Here is a 25,836-nt window from a genome sequence, read left to right on the forward strand (position 1 = left end):
TGTTCCCTGTGCAAGATAAATGAGTAAGGGGCCCTTCCCTTGAGGAATTCATAGTCGGGGGGCGGGGAGACCTATACTGTAATAATCACAAAATTGAATAAGAAATGCTGTAATGGCAGCAGGGCTTTTAGTGGGTGGAGTGTGATTCTGCTTGGGAAGAGTGGGGGCGGGGCAAACAATGGATGATTCCATGGAGGAGGGTACATTTGAACTTGTTCTCAAAGGATCCAGTGGGATGTTCCCAAGCAGAAAAGGCAAGGGAGGATGTTCCCATTCGAAGGAGAGGCTGGAACTTAGGAAAACGCATGATGGTTTCTGGAATGTAAGAAGGGCAGGACTCAGAATGAAGGCTCCAAATGTCATGCTAAGCTGGAGATGATGAGGGGAAGTCAGAGCCTTATTACAAAAGTGCACATTTTCACTGGAGAAACTTTTTTTTAAAAAAAATCAAACAAGTGTCGGATCAGGTTAGAGGGCTCCGACCTCCCTCCCAAGAACTATTAATAGATGTTCTCACCACGTCTGCCTGCCACAGAGTCTTCAGGCCAGGGAGGTATGGGGTAACTTCTGACACCTGGGTAAATGCCCCTCATGCTCCTGTTCTCACTGAGGCGGGAAGCAGAAGGCAGGCCACAGCAGGGCTCCTGAGGGCAGAGTTCCAGCTCCCCATGCTGGCGTACCTGCATGAGCAAGGTGACAGCACCAGGTTGCTACTCTCCATGATCCCAGCTCCCACCCAAAAAACACTTGGCCCCAGCATAATCTCAGACCTCAGACCACGTTCTGGGAGCAGCTCAGCAACAAGCGCCCTCACATCTCCAACCTCCAGTCACACTTACCACCCTAACCCCTCCCTTGGCAGTGGGTCCACACCACCTGCATGCTTGGCTTCCCTTTGCCTGCCTGTTTTATTAGAGTGGGAGTTTCTAGAAAGATCATGGACTCTTGAGGCTGGCAGTTCTGGGTTTGAATCTACTTCTACTGCTTCCTGTATAGTTTTGAGGAACTCACTGCACTTTTCTTGTTTTTTTTTTTTTTTTGTTGTTGTTGTTTTTGAGACAGAGTCTTGCTCTGTTGCTCGGGCTAGAGTGCAGTGGCATCAGCCTAGCTCACAGCAACCTCAAACTCCTGGGCTCAAGCAATCCTCCTGCCTCCCCCTCCCAAAGAACTAGGATTACAGGCATGATCCACTGCACCAGCCTATCCCTTCACTTTTCTCATCTGTAAACCTCATAATGTTGGCATCTGGTGCTTGGAAGTCACCCTGTAATTGATAGCTGTCTTTAGCTTCAAATTGGTGTATAAAGAATGCTCCAAGGCGTCTGCCCTCTTCTGAATGTGGTAGGTTAGAAAGTCAAATGGAAAATAAATTACTAAAAAATGTAGTCTGAGTTGTGCAGAAAAAGGGCTTTGGTGGTTGAACTTGGGCATAAGGAAGTGGGTGTCTGAGATCACAAGGCATCAACTCTTAGAGGATCACAGCTGAAAGAGTTTAGAGATAATGATGAAGATGATTAATAGCAGGAAATGTTTTTGCAAACGTACTCTGTACAGGTGTTTTGATAGGTACTTTGCATTATCTTATTTAATCCTAACAGCCACCCTGTGGGATGGGTGTTATCCCCATTTTACAGATGAAAAAACTAAGGTGTATAATGGGTCCAAGGATACAGTCCGTACCCAGGACTGCTAAACCCAAAGTTCGTTCTTAACTAAACTGGCTCTAGTTGCTCTGGTGATAGAATCTAAGCTAACACCTTAATTTTACAGATGAGGTTCAAGGAGGCAAAATGTCTTACCAAAGGAAGTGGAGGGAGTACCTTATCCAAGGGAACTAGAATTCAAGCTTCTTTCAGGGCGCCATCTGGTCAAGGAATTAGCAGAGAAATTCAGATTTAAGGCCGGGCGCCGTAGCTCACGCCTGTAATCTTAGCACTCTGGGAGGCCGAGGTGGGTGGATCGCTCGAGGTCAGGAGTTCGAGACCAGCCTGAGCAAGAGCGAGACCCTGTCTCTACTAAAAATAGAAAGAAATTACCTGGCCAACTAAAAAATATATATAGAAAAAATTAGCCGGGCATGGTGGCGCAGGCCTGTAGTCCCAGCTATTCGGGAGGCTGAGGCAGTAGGATCGCTTAAGCCCAGGAGTTTGAGGTTGCTGTGAGCTAGGCTGATGCCACAGCACTCACTCTAGCCAGGGCAACAGAGTGACACTCTGTCTCAAAAAAAAAAAAAAAAAAAAGAAATTCAGATTTAAGAAACATTTATTTTATTTATTTTTGAGACAGGGTCTCACTCTGTTGCCCCGCCTAGAGTGCAGTGGTGCCGCTGCGCTCAGCTAATTTTTTCTATTTTTGCTAGAGATGGGGTCTTGCTCTTGCTCAGGTTGTTGTCGGCCTTCCAGAGTGCTAGGATTACAGGCGTGAGCCACCGTGCCTGGCCGATTTATTTATTTATTTTTTAGTTTTTAAAATTTGAGTTGAGAGTAAAGAAACATTTATTAAGTATTGCATCATTTCAATTTAATTTATCCTCAAAGCAGCCCCCACGAAGTACTCTACTGATCAGATGGGGAAATAAGCTCAGAGCAATAATTACCCCCAAGGTCAATTAAGCAAATTAGTGGCACCATCAGAATCACAAATTCAGGCCCAGAGGCTGCCAGCAGTTTCCTTTTTATTTTTATACAGGTTGTTTTTATTTCAATAGATTCGGGGGGGCGGGGTACAAGTGGAGTTTTGTTACATGGATATATTGCATAGTGGTGAAGTCTGGGCTTTTAGTGTACCCGTCACCTGAATAGGGTACACTGTACCCAATAGGTAATTTTTCATCTCTCACCCCATTCCCACCTCGAGCAGTTCGCTTAACCTAACCTCAGGTTCTCTACTCGCGCGCCCGTGGTAGGAATGAACCCTCTATTTTCCCGCAGCCGGGGCCGCTTAGAGCGGTGCATTCTGGGATTCGCAGTATTCCCGCGAAGAGGCTAGACTTTGTGGGCCAATAGAATTCGAGCACAGAGGAATGTACCCGCCTCCGCTGCCTGCTGGTTGCTCAGGGGACCTCGAGAGCTAGCCAATGAGAAGTGCATGGATCCTGGTCGCCCGGGAAACCACATAACAACAAGATGGCGGCGCCGAGGGACTCGCTGGGCCTGCGTGGTGAGTCTGGCCCAAAGCCTTTTTGTCCACGGAGTCACCACACAGTGTGGGCCTCAAGCCCCGAGGGCTCTCGAGCTCCGTGGCTGCCCCGGGAGCGGATTCGGGGCCGCGTTTACCACGACTACACGTGGAGGCGAGAGGAGGCAACGTGGCTCCCAGGGCAGGGGTTAGGTCGAGATAGACTTCGCGCCCTGAGAGTGTGCAGGAGCGAATAGGGATGGCTGGTGGCGGTCCTGGCCGTGCTGGCGCTAGAGCGCTGGGGCCTGGGAGTGACGAATAGGCCGAGGAGGTGTGACGAAGAATGTTGTCAGTCAAGCACAGTACTGAGTTCGGTCCCCAAAACATAGAGGGACAGGACACAGCTTTGCCCTCGGAGACCCGGTCTACCTTTAGGAGGCATTAGCCTAAGAGGAAGACTCAGTCTTGCCCCTGGAAGCCCCAAAGTGAAGGGGGTAGACCTGACTGTCCTCAGGCCACCCCCCCATACCCGCCAGTCCAAGGGAGGAAGAGACACAGCCCTGCCCTCAGGAATCCCCTGACTGATGGGAAGACACAGTTTTTGACCTCTGGGGTCTCCTGTAATCCAGGAGATTAACCTGGAGACAGTGTGTTGGACTGAACCAGAGTGAGACTAGAAGTAGGGAAGTCAGTTGGGGACCATTGTGACAGCCCCAAAGAAGGGTAGTGTCCCACGAGGATGGCCCTCAGTGGGCATGGCAAGGAGGAGCTGTGTGTGAAAGACATTATAGAGTTTAACCTTGGGCTTTGGTAACTGATGGGATTAAAACGGAAGGAAGGAGAGAAAAATTTTGTGCTTCGGTGATGGTGTCCCATTAAGAAGGCAAAGTGGGAGGAACTGAGTTTGAGGGAAGATATTGGGTTTGCTTTGAGGACCAATTGCTTTTTTCTCCCCTATGACAGCTTTGTTGAGATATAATTCACATACTACATACTTCACCCCCTTAAAGTATACATTTTAATCATTTTTAGTGTATCTTAGTATATAGTCCATTAATATGAAATGTCAAGAATGGGCAAATCTATAGAGACAGAAAGTAGAATAGTGGTTGCCTAGAGCTGGCTGGAAAAGAGGGATGGCAGCTGTAGGGTAAATCAGGGGTAACTGCTAAAGGGCACAGTCCTTTTAGGCTGATGAAGATGTTCTAAAATTGAGATGGTTGTACGACTCTGTGAATATACTAAAAGCTTAAACTTACACCATACGAGGGTGAAGTATGTGAATTATATCTCAATAAAGCTGTTTTATGAAAAAGGTTGTATGATATATAATTCCATTTACATAACTTTCTTGAATTAAGAAAATTATAGAGATGGAAAACAGGGTAGCCAGTTGCCAGGGATTAGGGCTGGGGGAGGGGAGGAGGATGGGTGTGACTTTAAAGAGGGAGAGTACAGGTAGGAGTGGGGAAACCATTTCAGGACGGTGGTTCCAGGCAGGGGAGCCATCCGTATATGGGACATTTGACTAGCAGTTCAAGTGGCTCAAGTGTAGGAGGTGGCAGGATGGATGAGGACGTCAGGAGACATAGGCAGGGACCAGATGACCCATACGAAAGAATTTTGAATATTTTCTATGGTTGGGAAGGAGCCACTGGGGAGCTGTATGCAGGGATTTTACATGTCTCCTTTGTGTTTTAAAAAGATCCTTCTGGCAATGTGTGGGGACTGATGAAGGGAGCCATGAGAAGCTGTCACCTTGGCCACATAAACCCCGGGGGATGCCCAGAAAAAGCAGGGGCTGGGACAAGGTGGGGACAGAAGTGGGAGGCTGGTTGGTGGGGATGGGAAAAGTCTGGGCTTGGTCCTTGAAGGAGGCTCCTCCTGAGAAAGGAGCAGGGCTTGAGTCCCAAACTCTAATGCGGGCATGGGAGGCTGCCTCCAGGAGGGAAGCACGGGTTCTCTTGTTGGGTAGCTTCAGAAGGAGGCTGGAGGCCAGTACCAGACATTTCCAAAGTGAAACTTCCTTGGATTTGCCCTAAAAAAATTTGGAGATCCTAGGATTTCTAGATATTAGCCCCTTAATATACTTTATTTACTGAAAAAAGTAGTGGCCTTTAATTATGCCCCTAATGTGCATTCCTCTTTCCAAAAGGAAGAGGGAAAGAAGGAAAACCAGCATTTATGGACGCCTTCTGTGTGCCAGTAACAAAAACACACAATAGTCACAGCTCACATTTCTAAGTGCTTCCTTTGAGGTTGGCACTGGGCTAGATGTTTTATGTTATCTGTTATCTCTGAATCCCTTCAATAACCCTGCCCTGCTCCAGGCTCAGTGGCTCAAGCCTGTAATCCTAGCACCATGGGAGGCTGAGGTGGGAGGATCGCTTGGGGTCAGGAGTTTTGAGACTAGCTTGAGCAAGAGCAAGACACCGTCTCTACTAAAAATAGAAACACTTAGCAGGGCCTGGTGGCACATGCCTGTCGTCCCAGTACATGGGAGGTTCAGGCAGGAGGATTGCTCGAGCCCAGGAGTTTGAGGTTGCCATGAGTTAGGCTGATGCCACGGCACTGTAGTCTAGACAACAGAGCTGAGACTCTGTCTCCAAAACAAAACAAAACACCCCTGCTCGGCCAGTGCTATTACTATCCCCTCTCCATCACGTGGACTGTATCTTGATTGAATCCTGCCTTCGGGTTGCCCCTCTCTGGCTCTGAAGTGTTGGGAGTAGTGCCTGGTTTTTGGTAGGAAGGAAAGAGATGCCTGGGCTTTGTGTCAACTGGCTCACTGATAGATGGACAGCCCCCTGGGTAGTAATGTTTCCAGGCTCTAAGTCTAGGGAAGTCCCAGGCTTCTAACTCCTTTCTGCATCCCATCCCCACCTCCACAGCCCTTTCGCAAGCACCACCAGGCCAAAGGTCTCCAGGGCCAGAGCAGAGAGCTGTCTACTCAGAGGAGCAGGCAGATATGACCTCCGTCAGGGCAGTGGAAGGAGGTGAGGGGTACTGCTTCCTAGACAGTGCTCCTCGTTAGGAATAATAGCCAGGAAAGAGGAAACTTCAGGCCACTCCCTGAGCCTAAAGCCCTGGGACCCCTCTGTCCCCAAGGGCTGAGTTCCTTCTTTCCTCTCAGGGAGCTCCTGACAGCTAGAATCTAGAACTATGAGCTCACCTTTGGCCTCCCTTAGTAAGACCCGGAAAGTGCCCCTGAAGTTGGAGCCTGTGAATTCTGGGTAAGGAGCCAGCCTCGTGGGGTCTTTGTGTCCCTGCCCCTGTCTCCGTGATCCTTCTGTGGCCAGAGGGGAATGACTCCTAGTGTCCTGGGGAATACAAAGAAGAGTTACACAGCCTGCCCTGACCACCTTCTTTCTCCTTATACCTTCTTTTGGGACGCCCTCCTTTGCATCTGAGCATAAACTGGGTTGTGCCTTTTGGTAAGGTGTGGCCCCTGGAGGAGCGACTCAGTGTCTATCTGTTCATTCATTGTTCATTTATTAATTCTGCAAACACTGGCTGGGCATGGTAGCTCCCGCCTGTAATCCCAACATTCTGGGAGGCTGAGTGGGGAGGATTGCTTGAGGCCAGGAGTTCGAGACCAGCCTGAGCAAGAGCAAGACCCTGTCTCTACAAAAAAATACAAAAATTAGCTGGGAGTGATAGCACGCACCTGTAGTCCCAGCTACTTGGCAGGCCGAGGCAGGAGGATGACTTGAGCCTGGGAGTTTGAGGTTGCAGTGAGCTATGATGACACCACTGCATTCTAGTTGGGGCGACAGAGCGAGACTCTGTCTCAAAAAAAAAAAAAAAAAGAAATCCTGCAAACACTCGTGGTCTATCTCTCCTGGGCCAGGCCCTGTGCTAGGCTCTCAGTGAAGGGAATCTTTTACATCTGTTTAGCACTTTCATCTTTTCAAAGTATTTTTACCTCTCTTTTCTTTCTTGCTCTTCTGAACAACACTTTGACCCATGCTAAGGCCAAGGAGATCCAGAGGGGTTAAGCAACAGGCCTGGGGTCTCACAGCCTTTGCAGAGCAGAACTGGGGCTGGGCTCATGGGCTTTGCAAGTCTTGCAGTCTCTCACCCAAGACTGCCCTTTAGCTCTCTCCCCATCCTTCTCCACTGGAAGGAGCCAGACCCCCTGAAGCCTGTCCCTTGGCTCACCCCAGGGTGGGGAAGGGATTCGGGGTGGAAGTCCTTGGGAGGCAGAGGCCCAGCCTCCATCTCTTTTAGCCTTGGCTGGGGCCTGGCACCCAGAACCTTTTCCCTGGTGATATTCCAGGGGGTTCTAACTCGTATTTCTTCCTTCTCCTTCTTGCCTGGGTTCCCAGGAGGTGAGGGATACGAATCTACGGAGATGGTGAGTGGGGACTCTGCCCTCATGTCCTCTTCACCTCCCATCTGGCTGGACCTCCTTACGGTTGGGCAGACGGAGAGAAAGCACATGATGAAGGCCCTTGTCAGCTAGAGCAGCGGCCTGCCACAGTGATATCTGCACCCCGCCCCCCCCCCCCCCGTCTTGCTAAGGGCTGGGCTTCCTTCCTGGCAGCTCTCAGATTAGGAGCCCCCACACTCTTAGCAGAGATGTCATCACTAACATTTGAATCCCTTGGCCCACTCTGGGACTGGCTGGTTGGTACCTGGAAACTATGTGAGGGCCAAGAAATTACCCAGCCCAGGGGTCTGAACCTCAGGTCCCCTTCGCCTGACAGCCTCCTCCAGCCCGTTGCAGCCTTTTCTCCCCAAGGCCTGTCTGCACATCACTGCCCCAACTCCTGCAGGCTCAGGCCTTTGGATCCCAACCCCACTTCTGCCCTGCTATGGTGCTGGCACTGGCTACTCAGGTCCCCCCTGGTTTGGGCTGGATGAACTCTAAGCTGAGGCCCATTCTGGTTGGATCTTTGTTCCCCAGCCTCCTGAGTCCCCTCATACTCTTACTGGGGACAGTGCATAGGCTGCTTCACCCTGGCCAGGGCCCAGGACCTGAGTTTCCTCTGGGCCTTGGTCCCAGAGCAATGACCTAGGCATTCCTGTCTGCAGAAGATGGGGTGGATATGCTGAATGATGCCCTTGGCTCAGAAGAAAGGATCTCTGTCCCTTCCTGCTGTGGTGGCATAGGCGCCCCTGTGAGTCGGCAAGGTGAGAGCAGAGGCCCAATGGAGTCTGGATCTTGGCAGCAGGAGGGGCCCCAGAGAAGGCGTGAGGCCCAGGGAGGCATGGCGCCTACTCTTGCCTGCTGAGTCTGAGGCAGCTGCTCCCACTCCTAGCTGACCGTGGCCATGAGCCTGTACCCCCAAACCTCTCCAGGACCTGGCTTGGCATAAAGCCACACAGGCCCCACCTGTGGCTCAGGAGGTCTGGCCAAACCCCTGGCCAGGCTGTGGCTGGAGTCACCATCAAGTGTGATGTCAGTGGGTCCAGGATTCGGATCAGAGAGGGATGACGGGTCTGAGGGTGGAGCTCAGCTCCTAGCCATCTGCTTCCTGCCTCTGCAGGGCTCTGGAAAGGCCAGAAGTCCCCCAGATTGTCCACTGAGCCTGGCCCACACCATCTGCAGTGGAGGTGCCTAAAGTGGGACAGGGCTAACCAGGGTGACTTCCCAGAGGGGGGAGGATTTAGCAGGTCTGGGGAAAGGGGAAGACGTGGGCAAGCAGGGACGAGCTGTGCGAGTGCTGGGCACGATCAGGGCCTGAGCTGGGAGTCTGGAGAAGCTGGGGGTGAGGCTAGAACTTCCCGCCAGCCGTGACATCTTGAGCAAGCAACTTCATGTCCCCCTGTTCCTGTTTCCTGCCCTGTGAAGCGGGAATGGGGAGATCAGTGTGCTGAGGTGAGGATTCCACGAGATGCTACTTGGTGGAGGGCCCCTAGACAGTGCTTGTCACACAGGGGTGCTTAAGGTGGTGGCCACCGATCAGGTCAGCCGTAGGAAAGGGCCCAGCGATCCTCAGCCACCCCCCTCCATTTTACGGAGGGGGAATTGAAGTGGAAAAAGAGATAGGAGAGCCTGGCCCAGGATCCCACAACCAGTTAGTCATGAAGCCAGGATCTCCTACACCCCAGCTGGGGACACTTTCAGTAGTAACCACAACAGCCAGCTCTTCCCCTTAAGAGAGCTGTGCTCCCCCTACTTCTCCCTGTCATTCTCTCCTCTCCCCATGGCCAGCTGGTGTCTGTTCCCACCAAGGTCACAAGTGAGGACTTGCCTGTCCTATTTCACTTCTCTGACAGCAGCATCCGACACTGTCCGCTGCTTCCTTCTTCTCACTACCTCCCCCACCCACCCCCCGCTCCCAGGTCTTGGCCGCCATTGCCCTCTGCTTGCAGGCCCTTTCCTCTTAGTGCTGGTCGCCAGGTTGCCCTTCCGGCTTTTCAGTGAGAGGTTCCACCTGTCTGGATTCTCCCCTCCCTCTGCCCCGGGAGCTCACCGCACTCCAGTGCACCCCAGCATAGACATTTGACATACGAATGTGTGTATGTCGGTAGAGATGCTTTTGACCACAAGTCAAAGAAAACTCTTCCTCAACTAGTACGAACATTAAGGAAGGTTTATTACCCTGCATGCCAAGAAGTCCTAAGGAGCCCTCCAGGGTTGTTCATTCAATGACTCAAAGACTCAGAGCTCAGGTATCTCCATCTTTCTACTGAGCCAGCCTTGATGTGACAGCCCCATGTGGTCGCTCCATGATGGTTCCTGCGTCACACATAGAAAGGACAATATCCAAGGGGAAAAGGAGCTTGTTTCTTCCCGTGTCTCTCTCTTTTTTTCTTTTTCCAAACTTTTTATTTTGAAAAAGTTCCAACATCCAAGTTGAAATAATAGTATAGTGAACACTCATGCATCCTCAATCTAGATTCCACGATCGATGCTATTTTGTCACATTGCGTTCTTTCTCTCCATATACACGGATATATGAATGTAAAGGTATCGTTTAGATGAACCATTTAGAAATAAATAGCAGATATCATGACATTTAGCCTCTAACTCCTTCAATATGCATCTCCTAAGACTAAGGAAATACATGATCACAGTGCTATGATCACACCTAAGAATATTAATAATTCTGTAATACCCTCTGATGTCTCTTTTACACTCACATCTCCCCAGTGTCCCAAAATAGCGAGATTTTTTTCCCCCTGAACTAGGATCTAATTCAGAGTCCTTAGGTTAGACTAATGTCTGCCTTTTTAGAAAGTGACATGGGGCTGGGCACGTACTTCAGAGTGGTGTGGCCCACATGTCATGCCACTTACTTGTACACCTTGGACAAATTACTTATTTGTCCTCTGTGCCTCAGTTTCCTGAAACAGTTCATTTACCTCTTAGGCATGTTTCGAGGATTACGTGAGTTGATCTGTGTAAGTGTTTAGAACAGTCTCTGTTATGTGTCAGCTGCTGTCAGTACTTTTATTTCTATTCCTGGGGACCCCTACCCCCTCTTGCCAACCCCCCGATACCTCAGCCTCAGCCCCAGGCCTGGGGTCTGAAGACTTTGTCTGCTTGGCAGTCCCTGCATCCCATGACTCGGAGCTGATGACCGCCATGACGAGGAAGTTGCAGAACCTGGAGCGGCAGGTGAAGGCCCAGACTGACGAGCTGCTCTCCAAGGTGGGGCCACAGGCTAGAGAGGACTGGGGTCCAGTCTGAGAGGTGGAAGGGCCCCAGGCTGGGAAGGACAGGGAGGCCAGCAGTCAGACCAGGGCAGGTGGCTTCTAGGACCATCTCCTCCATTGAACTGCCCCGTTCAAGGGCCAGGTCTGGTCTGGAACTGATCTGGGTCCCCGTGATCCAAGCGGAGTGGCTGGGGGAAGACCTCAGCTGAACAGGGCCCAGTAGACCTTGGACTGGGCACAACGGTGGACTTCTGAGTGGAGTGTGGCTCCCGCAGACCTGGGGCAGATATTCTGGGTCTTCCCGTCTGGAAGGGGCTCTGGACACCACCAGGCCGCATGCTCACCCACGTCTTCTGCTGCAGGATCGGAAGATATCAGCCCTGGAGGACTTGGTGCAGACCCTCCAGCAGCACCAGGGTAAGAGGCCCTCTTGGAGGGCAGGTCCCCCCAAGTTAAGGCACCTCCCCTGGGGCTGTGGCTCCTGGAACCCTGGACAGTGACATCCGGCATCAGGGCTCCAGGAGCATCAAGCAGATTCCTTGGTGGGGTCTGCACAGCTGAACCTAGAGGGGCAGTGACAGAGCAAGAGTCTCTCCAAGAAAAGAAAAAGCAAACAACACTCCAGCACTCTGGGGCAGTGCTGGAGTCATTCATTGTCTTCCTATGTGGGGCTGAGGCCCCCGGGCACGAGCATGCCATGTAAAGCGTGGAGACCATGCAGCTCCGAGGGGAGCGGTGGCCTCCAAAGAGTCAGTCAAGGCACCCCCTGTGGGGGAGGGGCCAGAGAGATGAGGGGCAAGAGGCAGTTCTTGGGAGATCCCCAGAACAGCTTCTCCAGATGACCCTTAGGGCAGAGCGCTGGTCAAAGCCAGAGGTGACTGGCAGCCTCCGTGCTGGGGCAGCTGAAGCCTGTCCCTGTCTTCCCTGAAGTCGAGGCGACCCTGCAGCGGCAGGAGGAGCTGGAGACGATGTGTGTGCAGCTGCAGCGGCAGGTCGCGGAGATGGAGGTGAGAGATGTGGGGGCCCAGGGACGCGGGCAGCCAGCAGTCCCCAGCTCTGGGCAGTCTGCTGCTCAGGAACTGGGTCTGAGCCCACATTTCTGGGCCCCTCCTTGCTACATCCCACCTGGGGGGCTGCACTGTGTTCCCTACCCTGGGCCAGTGCAGGATTTAAAGAGCCAAGGAGGTGTTTGGGGCTAGAGCACACTTTTCCTTTTGGGTCTGACTCAGACTCTGAACATGTCCCTCCCCTGCTTACTGGGAGACCTCATGGCTCCCATTGGGCTGAATTCCAAAGGCCTTACGTGGCCCTTGTGGGCTACCCCTGCCCACCTCCTCACCTCACCTGGAAGCTCTCTCCCCTGCAGCCACAGGGCCCTTCCTCTGTTCTTTCCCACCTCAGGGCCTTGGCCTGTGCTGTCCCCCCTGTTGAAGTGTTTTCTTCCACCTCCCCTAGGCGAGTTTTCACTCATCCTCGATCATCTCCTCGGGGGCCTCCTCGACCACTGACCAAGCAGATTCTCTGTCCTGTGCTTTCTTTTTTTTTTTTAAATTACTTTTGAGAGACAGGGTCTCACTCTGTCCCCCAGGCTGGAGTGCAGTGGCATGATCATAGCTTACTGCAGCCCGGAACTCCTGGGCTCAAGCGATCCTCCTGCCTCAGCCTCCTGAGTATCTGGGACTACAGGCATGCGCCACCACACCTGGCTAATTTTTCTTATTTTTTTATAGAGATGGGGTCTTGGTATGTTGCCCAGGCTGGTCTTGAACTCCTAGCCTTAAGCGATCCTCCTGCCTCAACCTCCCAAAGTGCTAAGATTACAGGCGTGAGCCACCGTGCTCGGCCTTGTCCTATGCTTTCTTAGTGCCATGTTTATCTTCCCCTGTGGAACTGTGAACTCCACAAGGGAGGAATCACTTTCCTCCTGTTTGTCACTGTGCATCCAGGACCTAGCACTGAATTGATCAAGGCCATCCCCTGCTTCTGGCCGTGACTTCTTACTCACCTGGTGACTCGGTTACCCCAGTCACCTCTCTTCCTCCCACTCACGCTCATTTAAACAGCAGGGCTCAGACTGGCGGGACACTAGGCACAAGGAAGGGTCCCAGGCAGGCAGGTGTCCTCAGGGCTCCCCACCCCTCCAGTGACCCTGCCAGAAGTTCTTCCTGGGACCCAGCCTCTTTCCCTCTCCATGTGGTGTTGGTTTCCAAAACCCCAACCTAATTTAAGATGACAGAAGCAAACCCTCAAGCCTCGGCCGCAGCTGAGAGCCCTTCCCAGCCAGGCCTGTTCACACCTGGGCTGCAGAACATGAAGCTGCCCCTGAGCAGCTGCTGCAGGGGCGTGAGGGAGGTACCCCAGAGCCGCAGGATGGAGGGCATGGCTGCTCCCACGCACACATCAGCCACACATCTATTGGGTCATTAATTTCACAATGCACACAGAGTATCTACCATGTGTCAGGCCCCGCCAGGACTGCGTTAGGGTGTGAACAAGACAGCCTGCTGGGGGCTGCGGGTCTAGAGGGGGAGAGAGACCCAAATGAGTCCATGATACACAGGTACAGAGAGTGGTATGAAATAATTAAATGGGTGACATGATAGAGATGAGTTGGGGGATGGGCCACTGTGGGGGTAATAATGCTGGCCATGATACCTGGAAGGTGACAAGGGGACTGGGGCAGAGGATCCAGGCCAAAGGCAGGACAGGCGCCACCTCGCGCTGCATAGACTTGGCTGGTGGTGCATGGCTGCAGGGAGCAAGAAGGAGAATGAAGAGACAGGAGAGGCCCATAGTGGCCACGTTACGTGGGAGCCGCCCATGGTGCCCGGCAGGTTCTGTCCTGCAAGAATGGAAACCTTGGAAAGTTTCAGTTAGAGGAGCGGCATGACAGGACTCTGGGGTGTGGGGAGTAGGTGGTGGGGTGCACAGTGGCTGGGGGAGGCAGAGAGAAGCGGCCTTTTGATCGTCCTGGAGGGAGACGGCAGTGGCTTGCGGTAAGAGGTAGCTGGAGATGGAGCCGTGTGGATGGGTGGCAGGCGGCGTTGGAGGGGCACCCATGGGCCTTGCGGTTGTCAGGAGTGACATGGCAGAGGGAGGAATGGGTCATGGAAGGTTCCCAGGCGGAAGGGGTGCTGTTTACTAAGACAAGACCTGGAGGGGAAGAGGGCTGGGAGGTGGGGGCAGAAGTTGCGACTGGGACAGTTCATTTTGAGATGTCGCTCGACATTCGACATCTGAGCGCAGACGGTGGGAAATGTGAGTCTGGAGCTCAGGGGTGAGATCTGCATCCGATACAAAGTTGAGTTCTGTCCATACACATTTGGGAGTCGATGAGCACCGTTAGGGAGAGGGCAGGTGGCGCTGGGCCGGGGACCGCCACGTGTTGGTGTGGGACAGGACTGGGGAACAGCAAAGAAAACTGTAAAAGAGCAGTCCTCGGGTAGGAGGAAGACCAGCAGGAGTTGGAAGAAATGACAGAAATGTGCCCGCTGGGTGGTGGCTGCACCGAGCCCGGTTTCAGTGAGGGTGGAGATGGAAGATAGTAGAGTGGTTGAGAGAAAAGGAGATAAGGAAGCAGCCCCAGGAAATGTAGACAATTCAGAAGTTTTCCTGTGGCAGCTGGGACATGTGGCCAAGCCCCAGGGAGACTGGCTTGTGGGGGTCCTGTCCTCAGTCCTGCAGGGCGGGATGTCCTGCTTCGTCCTCACTGTCAGGGCAGACCCACGCAGTTCCCCACAGCCAGAGTGGCTAACTTAATTAATTAATTAATTTTGAGACAGAGTCTTGCTTTTTTGACCTGGCTAGAGTGCAGTGGCATCATCATAGCTCACTGCAACCTCCAACTCCTGGGCTCAAGTGATCCTCCTGCCTCAGTCTCCTGAGTAGCTGGGACTACAGGTGCTCGCCACCACGCCCAGCTAATTTTTGTATTTTTTGTAGAGACGGGGTCTTGCTCTTGCTCAGGTTGGTCTCAAACTCATGGCCGTAAGTGATCCTCCCCACTCGGCCTCCTAGAGTGCTGGGATTATAGGCATAAGCCACTGTGCCTGGCCAATTTTTTTTGTTTTGAGATGGGGGTCTTGCTATGTTGCCCAGGCTGTCCTCAAACTCCTGGGCTCAAGTGATCCTTCCTCCTTGGCCTCCCAAGTCGCTGAGATTGGCTCCCAGAGTGGCTCACTTTACTGAGTTCTTTCTTGTGCCAGGCACTGTGCTGAGTACTTGGCATGAATCATCTCACTGAGTCCTCACGAGCTTATGTGGGCAGGGGCTGCCATTACCATTTACAGAGGAGGAACCTAAGGTTTTAGAAGGCAAAGTGGCTTTCCAAGGTCACAGCCAGGAAGTAGGCAAGATGTCCCAGCCCATCCCCTTTGTCCAGTTGGCTCTGGGGCTCCAGTCACCTGAGGACTGAGGCTGGGGATTGGGCTGATGCTGCCTTTCCCTGGGAAGGGCTGAGTTGTTGCCCCTGCATCTCCCTCTTCTTCCCCACAGCGGTTCCTCAGTGACTATGGCATGCAGTGGGTGGGTGAGCCCATGGACCAGGAAGACTCAGAGAGCAAGACAGTCCCAGAAGATGGCCAGAGGGACTGGATGACAGCCAAGAAGTTCTGGAAGCCAGGTAGAGTAGAGGGTCCACCCTGGGCCCCTCTTCAGGGAGAATACTCCAACAACTTCCCATCAGCCAGCAGCCCAGAGGCCCATGTCATTCCTGCCCCAGCCTCCCAGCGTGAGACGCCCCTGAGCTAGCACACACCCTGCCCCTGACCCAGTGCAGGAAAGGCCTCGGCCTCCATCACTGACCGCCTAACCTGCTGCCTAGTTCCTTCCCTGGTCTCGCCTAGGGCTCTCTTGCTCTCTCTTGCTCAGCTGTGAAAGGTTCCAGAGGCCCAGAGATACAGGATGTAGTGAGAGCTCATTTGCCTCAGGCTCCATAGTCTACAAAATGTCACCCTTTAGAAGCTGTTGCATCCCTCTGTTCTGGAAGCCATTCCTCAATTGCCAGGGCTTGGCCCCCTCCTTGGACTCCCTTTCCAGGTTCATTTATGACCATTGAAAGCCACCACTTCTTATTTTTAACTCAACTGCTAATATCTAGAGGGGTGCCCCCACAACCCCTTTCTTTCCTGGATTTGAGTCTGTAGAACTGGTCATTCCTGGAATCTGGGTCCAGTCTCTTCAAAGAATGGAGGTTGTTAAGTAGAAGATACTTCTCCAGGCTCTGGAGTCAGCCAACCCTGGGTCCTCCTCTCGACTCCACCACCTATTCCAGTTGTGACTTGAGCAAGTGACTAACATTCTCTGAGCCTCAAGTTCTTCATCTGTAAAATGGGGGAATACTCTTCCCCTCGGAGTTACAAGGAATAAATGAGTTAAGCATGGAGTACCCAGCATTGACCTTGCATGTCATTGGCTCGACAAGTAGGAGCTCTTACTGTGTCCAAAGAGTCTTAAGGCAATGGCAGTCTCACGGGAACACAAGCATAGCTCCCAAGGGGACCATTTGGAAGATGACAACCCTCTCCTGATTTCATGTTTCCTGCTGGGTAAAAACCCAGACTCCAAATGTGAGGGTCCTGCTTTCTACTTAGGCCTGGGCTTGGTCTCTGAATCTCAGGGTACAACCCCTCCCTGCCCATTCTAAAAACATCACATCCTGTTTTTGCAACATTTGCAGCTTTCAAAGTATTTTTATAAATGCCCTTGACGTGGGCCAGGGGTTTCTCCGTTTTATAGATGGGCAGACGGAGGCACTTCAGGAGTCTGTAGACTCTGAGTGTTGAGTGGAGGGGGTAAGACTGAAGGCTGAGCGCCCGTCTGGGAGGCAGTTGCAGTCTTCTAGGCAAAAGATGGGATGATGCCCGGGGTGACAGTGATGCTGTGGAGGTGGCAGGGCAGGGCAGGGCAGAGAGATTCAGGAGTTGGAATCCGTGGCCTTGCATGAGGGAGAGGGTGGGAGGAGTCAGGGCTGGCCCCAGGGAGCACGGCTGTGGGGAAGATGCTGAGTGTCTGGGACACAGCAGAGCTGGGGAGCTGTGGCCCCCAGAGATGCCAGGATGTGGGGTGTGGCCCTGCTGCCCAAACACTGCAGGCCCCGGCACACCAACGCAGGTGCGCTCTAACTGAACGAGGGCATGGCGTCGTGAGAAGAGTTCTCTAGGGACTCCTTGGCCTGGGGTGAGAGGTGGCTTTAAGGTGGCTGCAGACACTGTCAGAATGTCTGTCCTGGGTATAGACCCCTGGCATGGCATGCTGGGCTCAGGCTTCACGGGGGCCTGCGCCCTGTTGCAGGGCAGCCTGGCACCTGGCTGGTGGTGACCTTCTTTCTCCCTGGGGGAGGGGGCAGACCAGATGGCTGGTTTCTGGCCCTGGCCCTGTGGATTCCTACTCTTCTCACCCCTCAAAAAAGACAGCAGCCTTCACTCTGCCCTGTTTGTTTCTGTGTAAGGCTGGCTCTGAGGCTGAGCGCTTCACAGCTAAAGCAACGTGGGAAAACCGCCTGCTACTCTGTCTTGGAGGCCCCTTTGTGCATCCTCTTCCTGCTTTTGCATTTTGCTTTTTCAACATAGGAGGGGCCTTGGTTTGGCTCTTCCTGCCAGATGAACTGGCAGGTTGTTTTTCAGTGCTAGCAGCTTTTCCTCCCGGGACTTCCCTCTCCCCAGGTGCCAGCCTGCCTCTGCCGCAGGGGGGGCCCTTGGGGTCCCAGTCTGGCCTCTCGCTCTCTTGATGCTCAGGTTGATTTCTCTGGCTTTCCTTTCATTGGATCCCACTCCCCACGGGCTCTGGGGCAGAGGCCAATGGTCGGGTGAGCCAAAGAGGGGATGATTCAAAAGTTCTCGAGCCTGAGATGCTTCCTGAGGGAGGAGGGTCAGTTGGACCCATGAAGGAGGCCCAGCAGAGGGGAGGCTTTGCAAGGGCTTGTTCTCAGGCTGATCGGTCGTCCTGCCCGCCCTCTCTGCCAGTATATGGAGCATCACATAGGTACCGTGCCAGGTGCTTCAGGGTATGCGGATACATGAAAGGGATGACAGTCCTGCTCCGGTCACACCACCATCAGCCAGGTGTTGAGCCTCAGGGCCGAGAGCTCCTGGTCAACTGTGAGCTCCTCACTCCCCACTACTTCCCTGTTCCCCTCTGAGCCCCCCTTCCCTGCCTCTCCCTCCACATCTCCCAGCCCCCTGCCAGCCCCGCCTCCACCCCAGCGTCCTTCCTCCCAAGGCCCAGCTCTGCACCTGGGTTGGAGCCACCCTGATGCCGAGGGCCTGGCTGGGCAGGCTCGGCTCCTTCCCACCCTCGCTTCCAAGTCAAGCCTTTGATGGTGCTCTGTCCTCCCAGAGGTGCCTTGCCCGCTTCGCACCCCTCCTTTGTGCAGTACAGACCCCACCTCCACCAACAAACCTGCCCCGAGCGCCCCCTCAGGCAGGCCAGGGCTACGTGGGAAGGGCTGTGCTGTAGAGCAAAGGGGTAGAGGCTCAGGCTGAGGCGGGGGCCAGGCTCAGAGGGGTCCTGTGGGGACAGATAGCTGAAACTCCCTGAGCCTGGTTCCTCCTCTACAAAATGAGGGGAATGGTACCAACTGGCTCCCCTGGCTGCAGAGCGGATGGAATGGGAGAGTGCACGTGGGTGACGTGTGGCAATGAATAGCGACTGTTAGCCATTGTCACTTAGCTGTTGTCATGCCCTGGAGTATCCAGCACAGTGCTTAGCACATAGGATTGGCTGTGGTTCCATGTGTGCGAGGCCTGGGTGACCAGAGCACGTCAGGACAATCGTCTGCACAGGATGAGGTGGGGCCAAGCGTCCAATGCTCAGTGGTGGGGCCCAGCAGGAGCTCAAATCTGCCAGGCCACGGGCTGGTTGAGTGCCCTGGCAGCAGCCAGACCCTCAGAGCCTCTCTCCTCCGCATCTGCCCCTCGGAGGAGCAGAGTGAATGTAGGTAAAGTCCCTGCAGCAGGGCCTGGCTGACAGGTGTGTGATAACAGCGGTTCTGGTTCCGTTTCCTGTTGCAACAGTCTCTGCATGACGGGGAGGGGCTGGGCGGGTGGGCGCTGCAGCAGGAGGTCGTGCCAGCAGACCTGCGAGGGCTGCCACACCCCCACCGACCATGGCAGGCTCTGGCCCACCCTGGGCTCCACAGCTCTCCAGTGGCACTTACCACATGCCATTGTCACCATGTGCTGCCCTGTCTCCCTCACTTGAGCTGAGTCTGAGGAGGGCAGGACTCTGGGCGTGGGCAGGGCCTAGCAGAGAGTGGCTGCTCAGACGTCGCTGGATGCAGAGACCCGGCCAGGCTTCTAGAGCACCCACTGTGGGCCAGGCCCAGGCTCGACGCTCCAGCCTGAGCTCACGGGACACCCAGTGTGGCTGAAGGCAAACAAGCAAGTAGAAAGTAGCAGCCTGTGACAAGGGCCAAGCGTGTGGGTCCAAGGGTTCCAGGAACCCAGCCTCGAGGAGAAGGACTCCTGGCAGGGCTTCTCCGAGGAGGTGGGGGTGAGTGAGAGCAGCCTGAGCCCAGTGACGAGTACGAGGTGTCAGTGACAATGACAGCCACCATCTGCCAGGCACTTCCTTTGAGCCTCACAGCAGCCCCGTGAAGTGGGGGCGGCCATTGTCCTCATCTTACAGAAGAGGAAGCTGAGGCCCACAGAGGCCCACTTGCCCAAGGTCGCAAGCTCAGACATGCCCTGCAGTGTGACACCAGAGTGTGAGGGGAGGGGCGTGTTGAGGGGAGGCCCCGTGCTGAGGGTCTTGGGAGTCAGGCTGAGGAACTTGGACTTGACCTCACGCCTCCCTACTCCTCTTTTTAATGCACTTGTGGGCTTGAAAGCTGGATGAGGCCTCAGAGATGATGCCCCGGTGCTGTCCCCTCCCCAGAAAGGGAGCCCAGTGAGCAGCTGCCCCAGAACCAGACTGAGGGGCAGCCTGTGTGGTCCCTGCAGACTGAGGCCGAGTCCCTGGCGCCCCGCATGCTGCATGGCTCAGGGCATGACACCTTACAAGGCCCAGTTTCCTCATCTGCAAAATGGGAATGGCCCTGCCTCCCTCTAGGTGCTTGGCACGGAATCGTCATTTACAGACAGCTTCACCGGCGGGGTCTGGAGGGCAGGACAGGGTTCCTACTATCTACCCACTCCACAGGAAGGAAAGCTGCGGCTCAGGGAAAATGCCTCCCCACCCCCCGTGCTGCCGCCGGCTCAGGGCAGAGCTAGGACTTGCCCTCTGACCTTCCTCACCCTGTGTGGCCCCCACTGCACTTCTCTCCCGCGCAGGACCTCTGCCAGCAGGGCGGGGGGCTCACTGGTTTCACCAGGCCCTGCCATGTGGTGGCAACACTAGGCCCTTCCTGTCTTCCCTTTGCCCAGAGCTGGGGTTCCTTATTCCTGGGCCCCTGGTCTCACCTCTGCCCCATCGGATCTGGGGCCTGCCAGCCCACCCTGCTGTTACTTCTCTAAGCCCAGCCCAGCTGGCCGAGAGCCACCAGGGCCGGGTTTCTTGGCAAGCTTCCCTCTTCCCTTTCATTGCTTCTCAACATCCTCCCCAGGCTTCTGCCTGTCCCCGTCCCCTATTGGCCACCCCATGTCCCTCAGCCTGAAAAGTCTTGGCCCTAGGAAGCAGCTTGGATCAGGACAGGAGCACTGGATTTGGAGTCCACATCTGAACACTCCTGGCTGTGCTCTGTCTGGTCTGATCAGACCACTCATTTGACCTTTCTAGACTCACTTTCCTGTCTGTTAGAAGAGGGGGTGGGCAGGCATTGCAGGAGATGATCTTTTCCACTGTTATTTTTAGGTTTACCAATTTGTTTTTACAGTAGTGAGTTGTTAAAGGAAAATAATGTCTTGATATAGTTCTGTGAGCTTTTCCCGAGGATCTCAGGGACTCGGGGGAGGTAGGGCGGTCCCTGTGACAGTAGGAGATGGAGGCAAGAGGGGAAGGCCAGCTGGTGCGTCCTGTTTCAGCAGCTGCAAAGGCAACAAGAAACAGCCACCCACATCTGTACCTTCCCAGTACACTGCACTGCTGTGGGGAAAGGAATTGGGTCCCCAGAGCCCTGACCCACATCCTGCCGCAGCCTGGCTGTCCTGGTGAAAAACAGCCTTTGACAGGCCCCGGAAGTTACTGGCATGTGGTAGGGTTACACCCTAGTGCATGACTGACTTGGGGGCCAGGTCCCCAGCCAGTATCCCCCCTGCCCTCCACCCTGTCCACGCTGGTGTCCGTCATGGCTGTCCCCACTACCCCATCGGCACCCCCAGAAGCTTATGCACAGCTGTACGTGCAACACATTTTTCAGAAGAGGAGGCCAAAGCTTTGTCAGCTTCTCAAAGGGGTCTGTGACCCAGAAATAGTCACACAACCTAAGGGCTGTCCCCACACCCTTCCTAATAGCCATCTGTCCCTAAGCCTGACCTCCCTCTCTCTCTGGATGGTGCAGATGGGTGGGAAAAACAGACTCAAGTGTCAGCCCCGGCTCCAATCCCAGTCTCTCCTCTAACTTGCCAAGTGGCTTGGGGTGAGTCATTTTTCATCTCTGTGGGCCTGTTTGCTCATGTGTAAAATGGAAATAAATAACCCCTGCCTCGTAGCCTCAGGCTTGGCCTAAGGACCATATGTGCAAGGTAGAGTTGGTAACAATGGCTAACAGAGTGCTTGTTCCCAGTGGCCCTCACGTGGTCATTTTAGAGCCTTCCAGCTATCCTGGGAGGCAGATACTATTGTCATCCCATTCTAGAAGAGAGCGCTGCAGCACAGAACATTAAATGACTTGTCTAAGGTCACACAGGTAGAAGTGGAGGAGCTGGGATTTGAACCCAGACAGCCTTTTTTTTTTTTTTGAGATGGTGTCTTACTCTGTCACCCAGGCTGGAGTGCAATGGCACAATCATAGTTCACCGTAGCCCAGCTAACTGTTATTTCATTTTTTTGTTTTTTAGAGATGGGGTCTCACTATGTTGGCCAGGCTGGTCTGGAACTCCTGGCCTCAAGCAATACTCTCTCCTCAGCCTCTCGAGTTGCTGGGATTATAGGCATGAGCCACTGTGCCTGGCCGAACCCGGGCAGCCTTGATCCAGAGCTGGGAACTCTGCCCTGTGCTTTTCAGCTGCCACCCCATTGCCTGACAGGCAGATCTGGGGTCAAATCCTCTTCTGCCGCTTACTGTTGTGCCTCCCTAGACAAACCATTTAACATCCTCAGTTTTCTCATCTGGAAAATGGAGACGATTGTAGCCTCCACAGCATAGGGTTGGTAAGAGCAGGGAATGCGGTAATGGATATTAGACCCCTAGTGCAAAGTCAGCGCCCAGTCAAAGGTAGCTGTTATTGTCTAGTGTTAGCTGTCCTTCCTTTAACCCGGGTGGTCACTTGAAGAGACACCAAGGCCACTGTCTAGCTTGGGAGCCAGGACTACTAGGGCACACTGCAGCCATGAGAGGCTCATGGATGTCTGTCCTCTTTGCCAGGGGACTCAGTGGCGCCCCCTGAGGTGGACTTTGACAGGCTGCTGGCCAGCCTGAAGGACCTCAGTGAACTGGTGGTAGAGGGTGAAACCCAGGTGATGCCGGTGCCGGGCGGGGCGAGGCTCCGTGCCCTGGAGCCCATCCCACTGAAGCTCTACCGGAATGGCGTCATGATGTTCGACGGGCCCTTCCGGCCCTTCTGTGATCCCTCCACTCAGGTAGGAGCCCGGGTGGGGGTGCCCCTGCCTGCCCACCATTAGTTGGGGATGATGGAGCCGGCTCGCCCCAGGCCCGGCCTGCCCTCTACGGGGCACTCAGGCCCTCACACGACTTGCAGAACCCCCACCCCGCCCCCGTCCCGGGCTTGTGACTGTTTCCAGAGTGTGAGGCGCTGGGTAAGCCCAGGGGGAGGGCCCGCCGTCCCGACAGGGCACCCCACGGGCCCAGCTGGGCTTCACCCTCCCTCCCCCCCTGCAGCGCTGCCTCCGAGACATACTGGATGGCTTCTTTCCCTCAGAGCTCCAGCGGCTGTACCCCGATGGGGTCCCCTTTAAGGTGATGTCTCCCCAAAGCACCCCTCCCTGTGTGGGGATTTGGGAGGGAGTGGGGATCCACAGCCTCCTCAGGTGTCGCCCATTCTGAGGGGGGAGCCACTGCCCCACCTCAAGGGACCCCAGTCTAATGCCCTCCAGGAGGAGGGTGAGCCTGAAGCCTGCCTGGGAAGGGAGTTGGGGGGCTGCTGTGGCCACAGTTGTCCCAGTGCAGTGGCAAGGGCCTCGGGCTGCACAGTAGGCAGTGCCCTCTGCTGGCACCCTGAAGGCACAGCCCGAGCTGTGAGGGCCAGCGTCCTGCTCCGAAGCTGTCTCTGGTTGGGGTAGAAGGCGGCGCCGTGGGCCAGCCACAAATGCAGAACAGGGGAAAACGTTGGGACTCAAGGACACGAGGTGGAGCCAGTCTGCAGGCAGGCGCTGCCATGGGAGCACATGAAGCAGTGTGTTCCAGAAGGTGGGCGAGGCCATGTCAGGGAGGGAGCGTGTGCCACCAGGGCTTGGAAAATAGCGTGAGTCACGACGGGGTGTTTGAGGCATCCATGCCAAGATGGGGGCCTCAGAGCTGTGCCCTGATGCAGGAAGTGAGGGGACATGTGCAGTGATGGGGTCTGCGCTGCAGACTAGACAGCAGCAGGGGCTGGGCCCTCTCCTGACCCCTCCATACTTCCCTCACAGTTGGCTCCTGAGAGGGGGTCTCTGAGGAGGGTGTCGGTACTGTGGCTTCAGCTGGCATGGATCAGGGGTGCTTGCACGAGGAGTAAGGCCCAGGGAGGTGATAGCAGCATGAACTGTGGGTCTCCTGAGGCCTCAGTTTCCTCATCTGTAAAATGGGGATTGCATTAGACCATCCCTTGGGCCTGTTCTTGGGTCCTCTGGGCAAGCAGGGCTGGGGTGTGGCCTACGGCTGAAGAGCTGGGCCCACCACTGTCTCCCTTCTCGCCAGGTGAGTGACCTGCGCAATCAGGTCTACCTGGAGGATGGGCTGGACCCGTTCCCAGGCGAGGGCCGCGTGGTGGGCCGGCAGAGGATGCACAAGGCCTTGGACAGGGTGGAGGAGCAGCCAGGTGAGCTTGCCCCGAGGCTGAGCCAGGCGGCTGGGGGGGCTATGCAGAACAAGCACCAGGGAGCTGCCACCACCACGCATAGTTCTTCCTGGGCCAAGGTTCCCCATCCCCTCCCTGCAGACTCCAGGATGACCGCTGAGAAATTTCTGAACAGGCTTCCTAAGTTTGTGATCCGGCAAGGAGAGGTGATTGACATCCGGGGCCCCATCCGGGACACCTTGCAGGTGAGGCCAGCCCTAATTCTCCTAGCCATCTGGAGGGGACTTTACCACCAACCCTGGCCCAGCCTGCCAGAGCAGCGTCTTATCTAGAGGCTCAGCCTTGGGGCTTCTGATGAGGACCTGGATGGAGGGATTAGTCCCCCAGAGCTGTTCTACTGTCTCTGGAAACTGAGGAGCTGGTGAGGGCTCTGGGCTGGGCTCCACTGAACAGCTGGGTTGGCTGTTCGAGGTGTAAAGTCAGAGTCCAGCCCAGGGGATGAGCCCAAGTCCCAGGCCGCCCCCTTGAGGTCCAGGCCAAAATCTCCAATTCAGTTCTGGACCCTCCTTCCTGGTTGTCCCTCGGGCCCTCAGACCCTCCCTGGCCCTCACAACTCATCATCTTCTCTCCTCGCTCCCCATCCTGCTCTCTGCCCAGGCCTCCACCTGTGAACGCTGCCAAACCTTCATTTCTTAGGCCTCCTCTGCCTTCTTCACCCCCACATTGCCAAGTCCAGTCTGGTCTGTGCATCCCCGGAACTCCTCCCCCTTCTCATAGCCCACCTCTCAGTCTATGCTCCGGAGTGTCTCTCCCAGAGATGCCGCCCACCTCTACTCCTGCCCGTGCCAGCCGTCCTCCCCAGCCACTTCCCCGTTGAAATCCCCCAGTGGTTCTTGGGATAAAGCCCAGTTCCTTGTCCTGGCACTCAGGGCCTGACCTGCATTGCTGCGCCCTCCCCACTTCTCTAAGCTTTTCTTTCTTCCAGTCCAGCCTGGTCCCCAGCTTCAGCCATGTGAATTGCTGGCAGTTTCCTAAATGTATCACCTCCTCTAGGAAGCTTTCCTTGACCTCGGGATCTTTGTCCATGCTGTCTGGAATATCCCTGGGCCCAATCCATGTCTAAGGACTCCTCTTCCTCACCCTTCAGTCACAGCTCAGTTGCCATTTTCCTAGAGAAGCCTCACCTGGCCGCAGGCTGGGGCAGGCATCCCGCCTGTCATGGTCTGCGTGGGGTCTGTCTCCCACTAGACTGAGGGGGGCGCTGCTTGGGGAGAATGATGGGGCTGCCTCCCAGAGCCTCCTTCCTCTTCTACTGCCTCTCTTGGGGCCTCAGTTTACCCAGAAACAACCCCCCAACTTGCCTCATTGGTATCATCCACCCCTGATCAAGGATGAGCCCCCTCTAAGGATCGTGGGGGATGACTCGGGGGCCCAGGGCACCGTCCACTCTCTACTGATGCCTTCCAGAACTGCTGCCCATTGCCGGCCCGGGTCCAGGAGATCGTGGTGGAGACACCTACCCTGGTGGCTGAGCAGGAAAGGTGAGGGCAGGGCAGGGAGGTGAGGGCCTGGGGACTGGGGGGTTGGGCCATGGGAGCGCTGAGGGCCTCTGGGCTGCGCAGGAGCCAGGAGTCGCCCAACACACCGGCGCCCCCACTCTCCATGCTGCGCATCAAGTCTGAGAACGGGGAGCAGGCCTTCCTCCTGATGATGCGGCCCGAGGACACCATCGGGGACGTGCGCACCCTGCTAGCGCGGGCCAGGTGGGCACAGGGTGGGGCTGGCTGGGGGCCGCAGCGGGGTTCTGGTCCGATGGCTGGGCCTGATCTGCTCCGGCTGGTCCCCAGGGCCATGGATGTCACTGATTTTGAGATCTTAAGCATGTTCCCGCCGAAGGTCTACTGCGATGACACGCTCATGCTGCAGGCCGCAGGCCTTGTGCCCAATGCTGCACTGCTGCTGCGGGCACCCCGGGCCCCGCGGTCTGGCCCCAACTTTGGTCCTGGTTCTGGCCTGAGCCCGGAATAAAGCGCCTGCCTGGACACCCACTGCTCCTGCT

At 55.1% G+C, this 25,836-nt stretch overlaps 1 protein-coding gene across 5 annotated transcripts; it reads left to right on the top strand.

The window, feature by feature from the left end:
* The first annotated feature begins 3,074 nt into the window (after nucleotides 1-3,074).
* UBXN11 (UBX domain protein 11) lies at nucleotides 3,075-25,825 on the top strand. 5 transcript variants are annotated; one of them, XM_045545889.1, is made up of 15 exons: nucleotides 3,090-3,159; nucleotides 6,251-6,350; nucleotides 7,446-7,474; nucleotides 8,155-8,253; nucleotides 10,620-10,720; nucleotides 11,088-11,142; nucleotides 11,656-11,732; nucleotides 15,220-15,346; nucleotides 22,187-22,401; nucleotides 22,661-22,738; nucleotides 23,678-23,798; nucleotides 23,919-24,022; nucleotides 25,245-25,318; nucleotides 25,400-25,540; nucleotides 25,625-25,825. In XM_045545889.1, exons 4-15 carry the CDS (start codon nucleotides 8,169-8,171, stop codon nucleotides 25,803-25,805), a joined length of 1,359 nt encoding a protein of 452 aa, XP_045401845.1. In that variant the 5' UTR covers nucleotides 3,090-3,159; nucleotides 6,251-6,350; nucleotides 7,446-7,474; nucleotides 8,155-8,168; the 3' UTR covers nucleotides 25,806-25,825. The 5 variants fall into 5 exon arrangements, with proteins under 5 accessions (XP_045401847.1, XP_045401845.1, XP_045401846.1 ...); XM_045545890.1 differs by lacking the exon at nucleotides 7,446-7,474; XM_045545892.1 differs by lacking the exons at nucleotides 7,446-7,474; nucleotides 8,155-8,253 and having other exon boundaries at nucleotides 3,091-3,159.
* The last annotated feature ends 11 nt before the right edge of the window (nucleotides 25,826-25,836 follow it).

This window comes from Lemur catta, chromosome 3, assembly GCF_020740605.2.
Source record: "Lemur catta isolate mLemCat1 chromosome 3, mLemCat1.pri, whole genome shotgun sequence".
In the NCBI taxonomy this organism is placed as follows: domain Eukaryota; kingdom Metazoa; phylum Chordata; class Mammalia; order Primates; family Lemuridae; genus Lemur; species Lemur catta.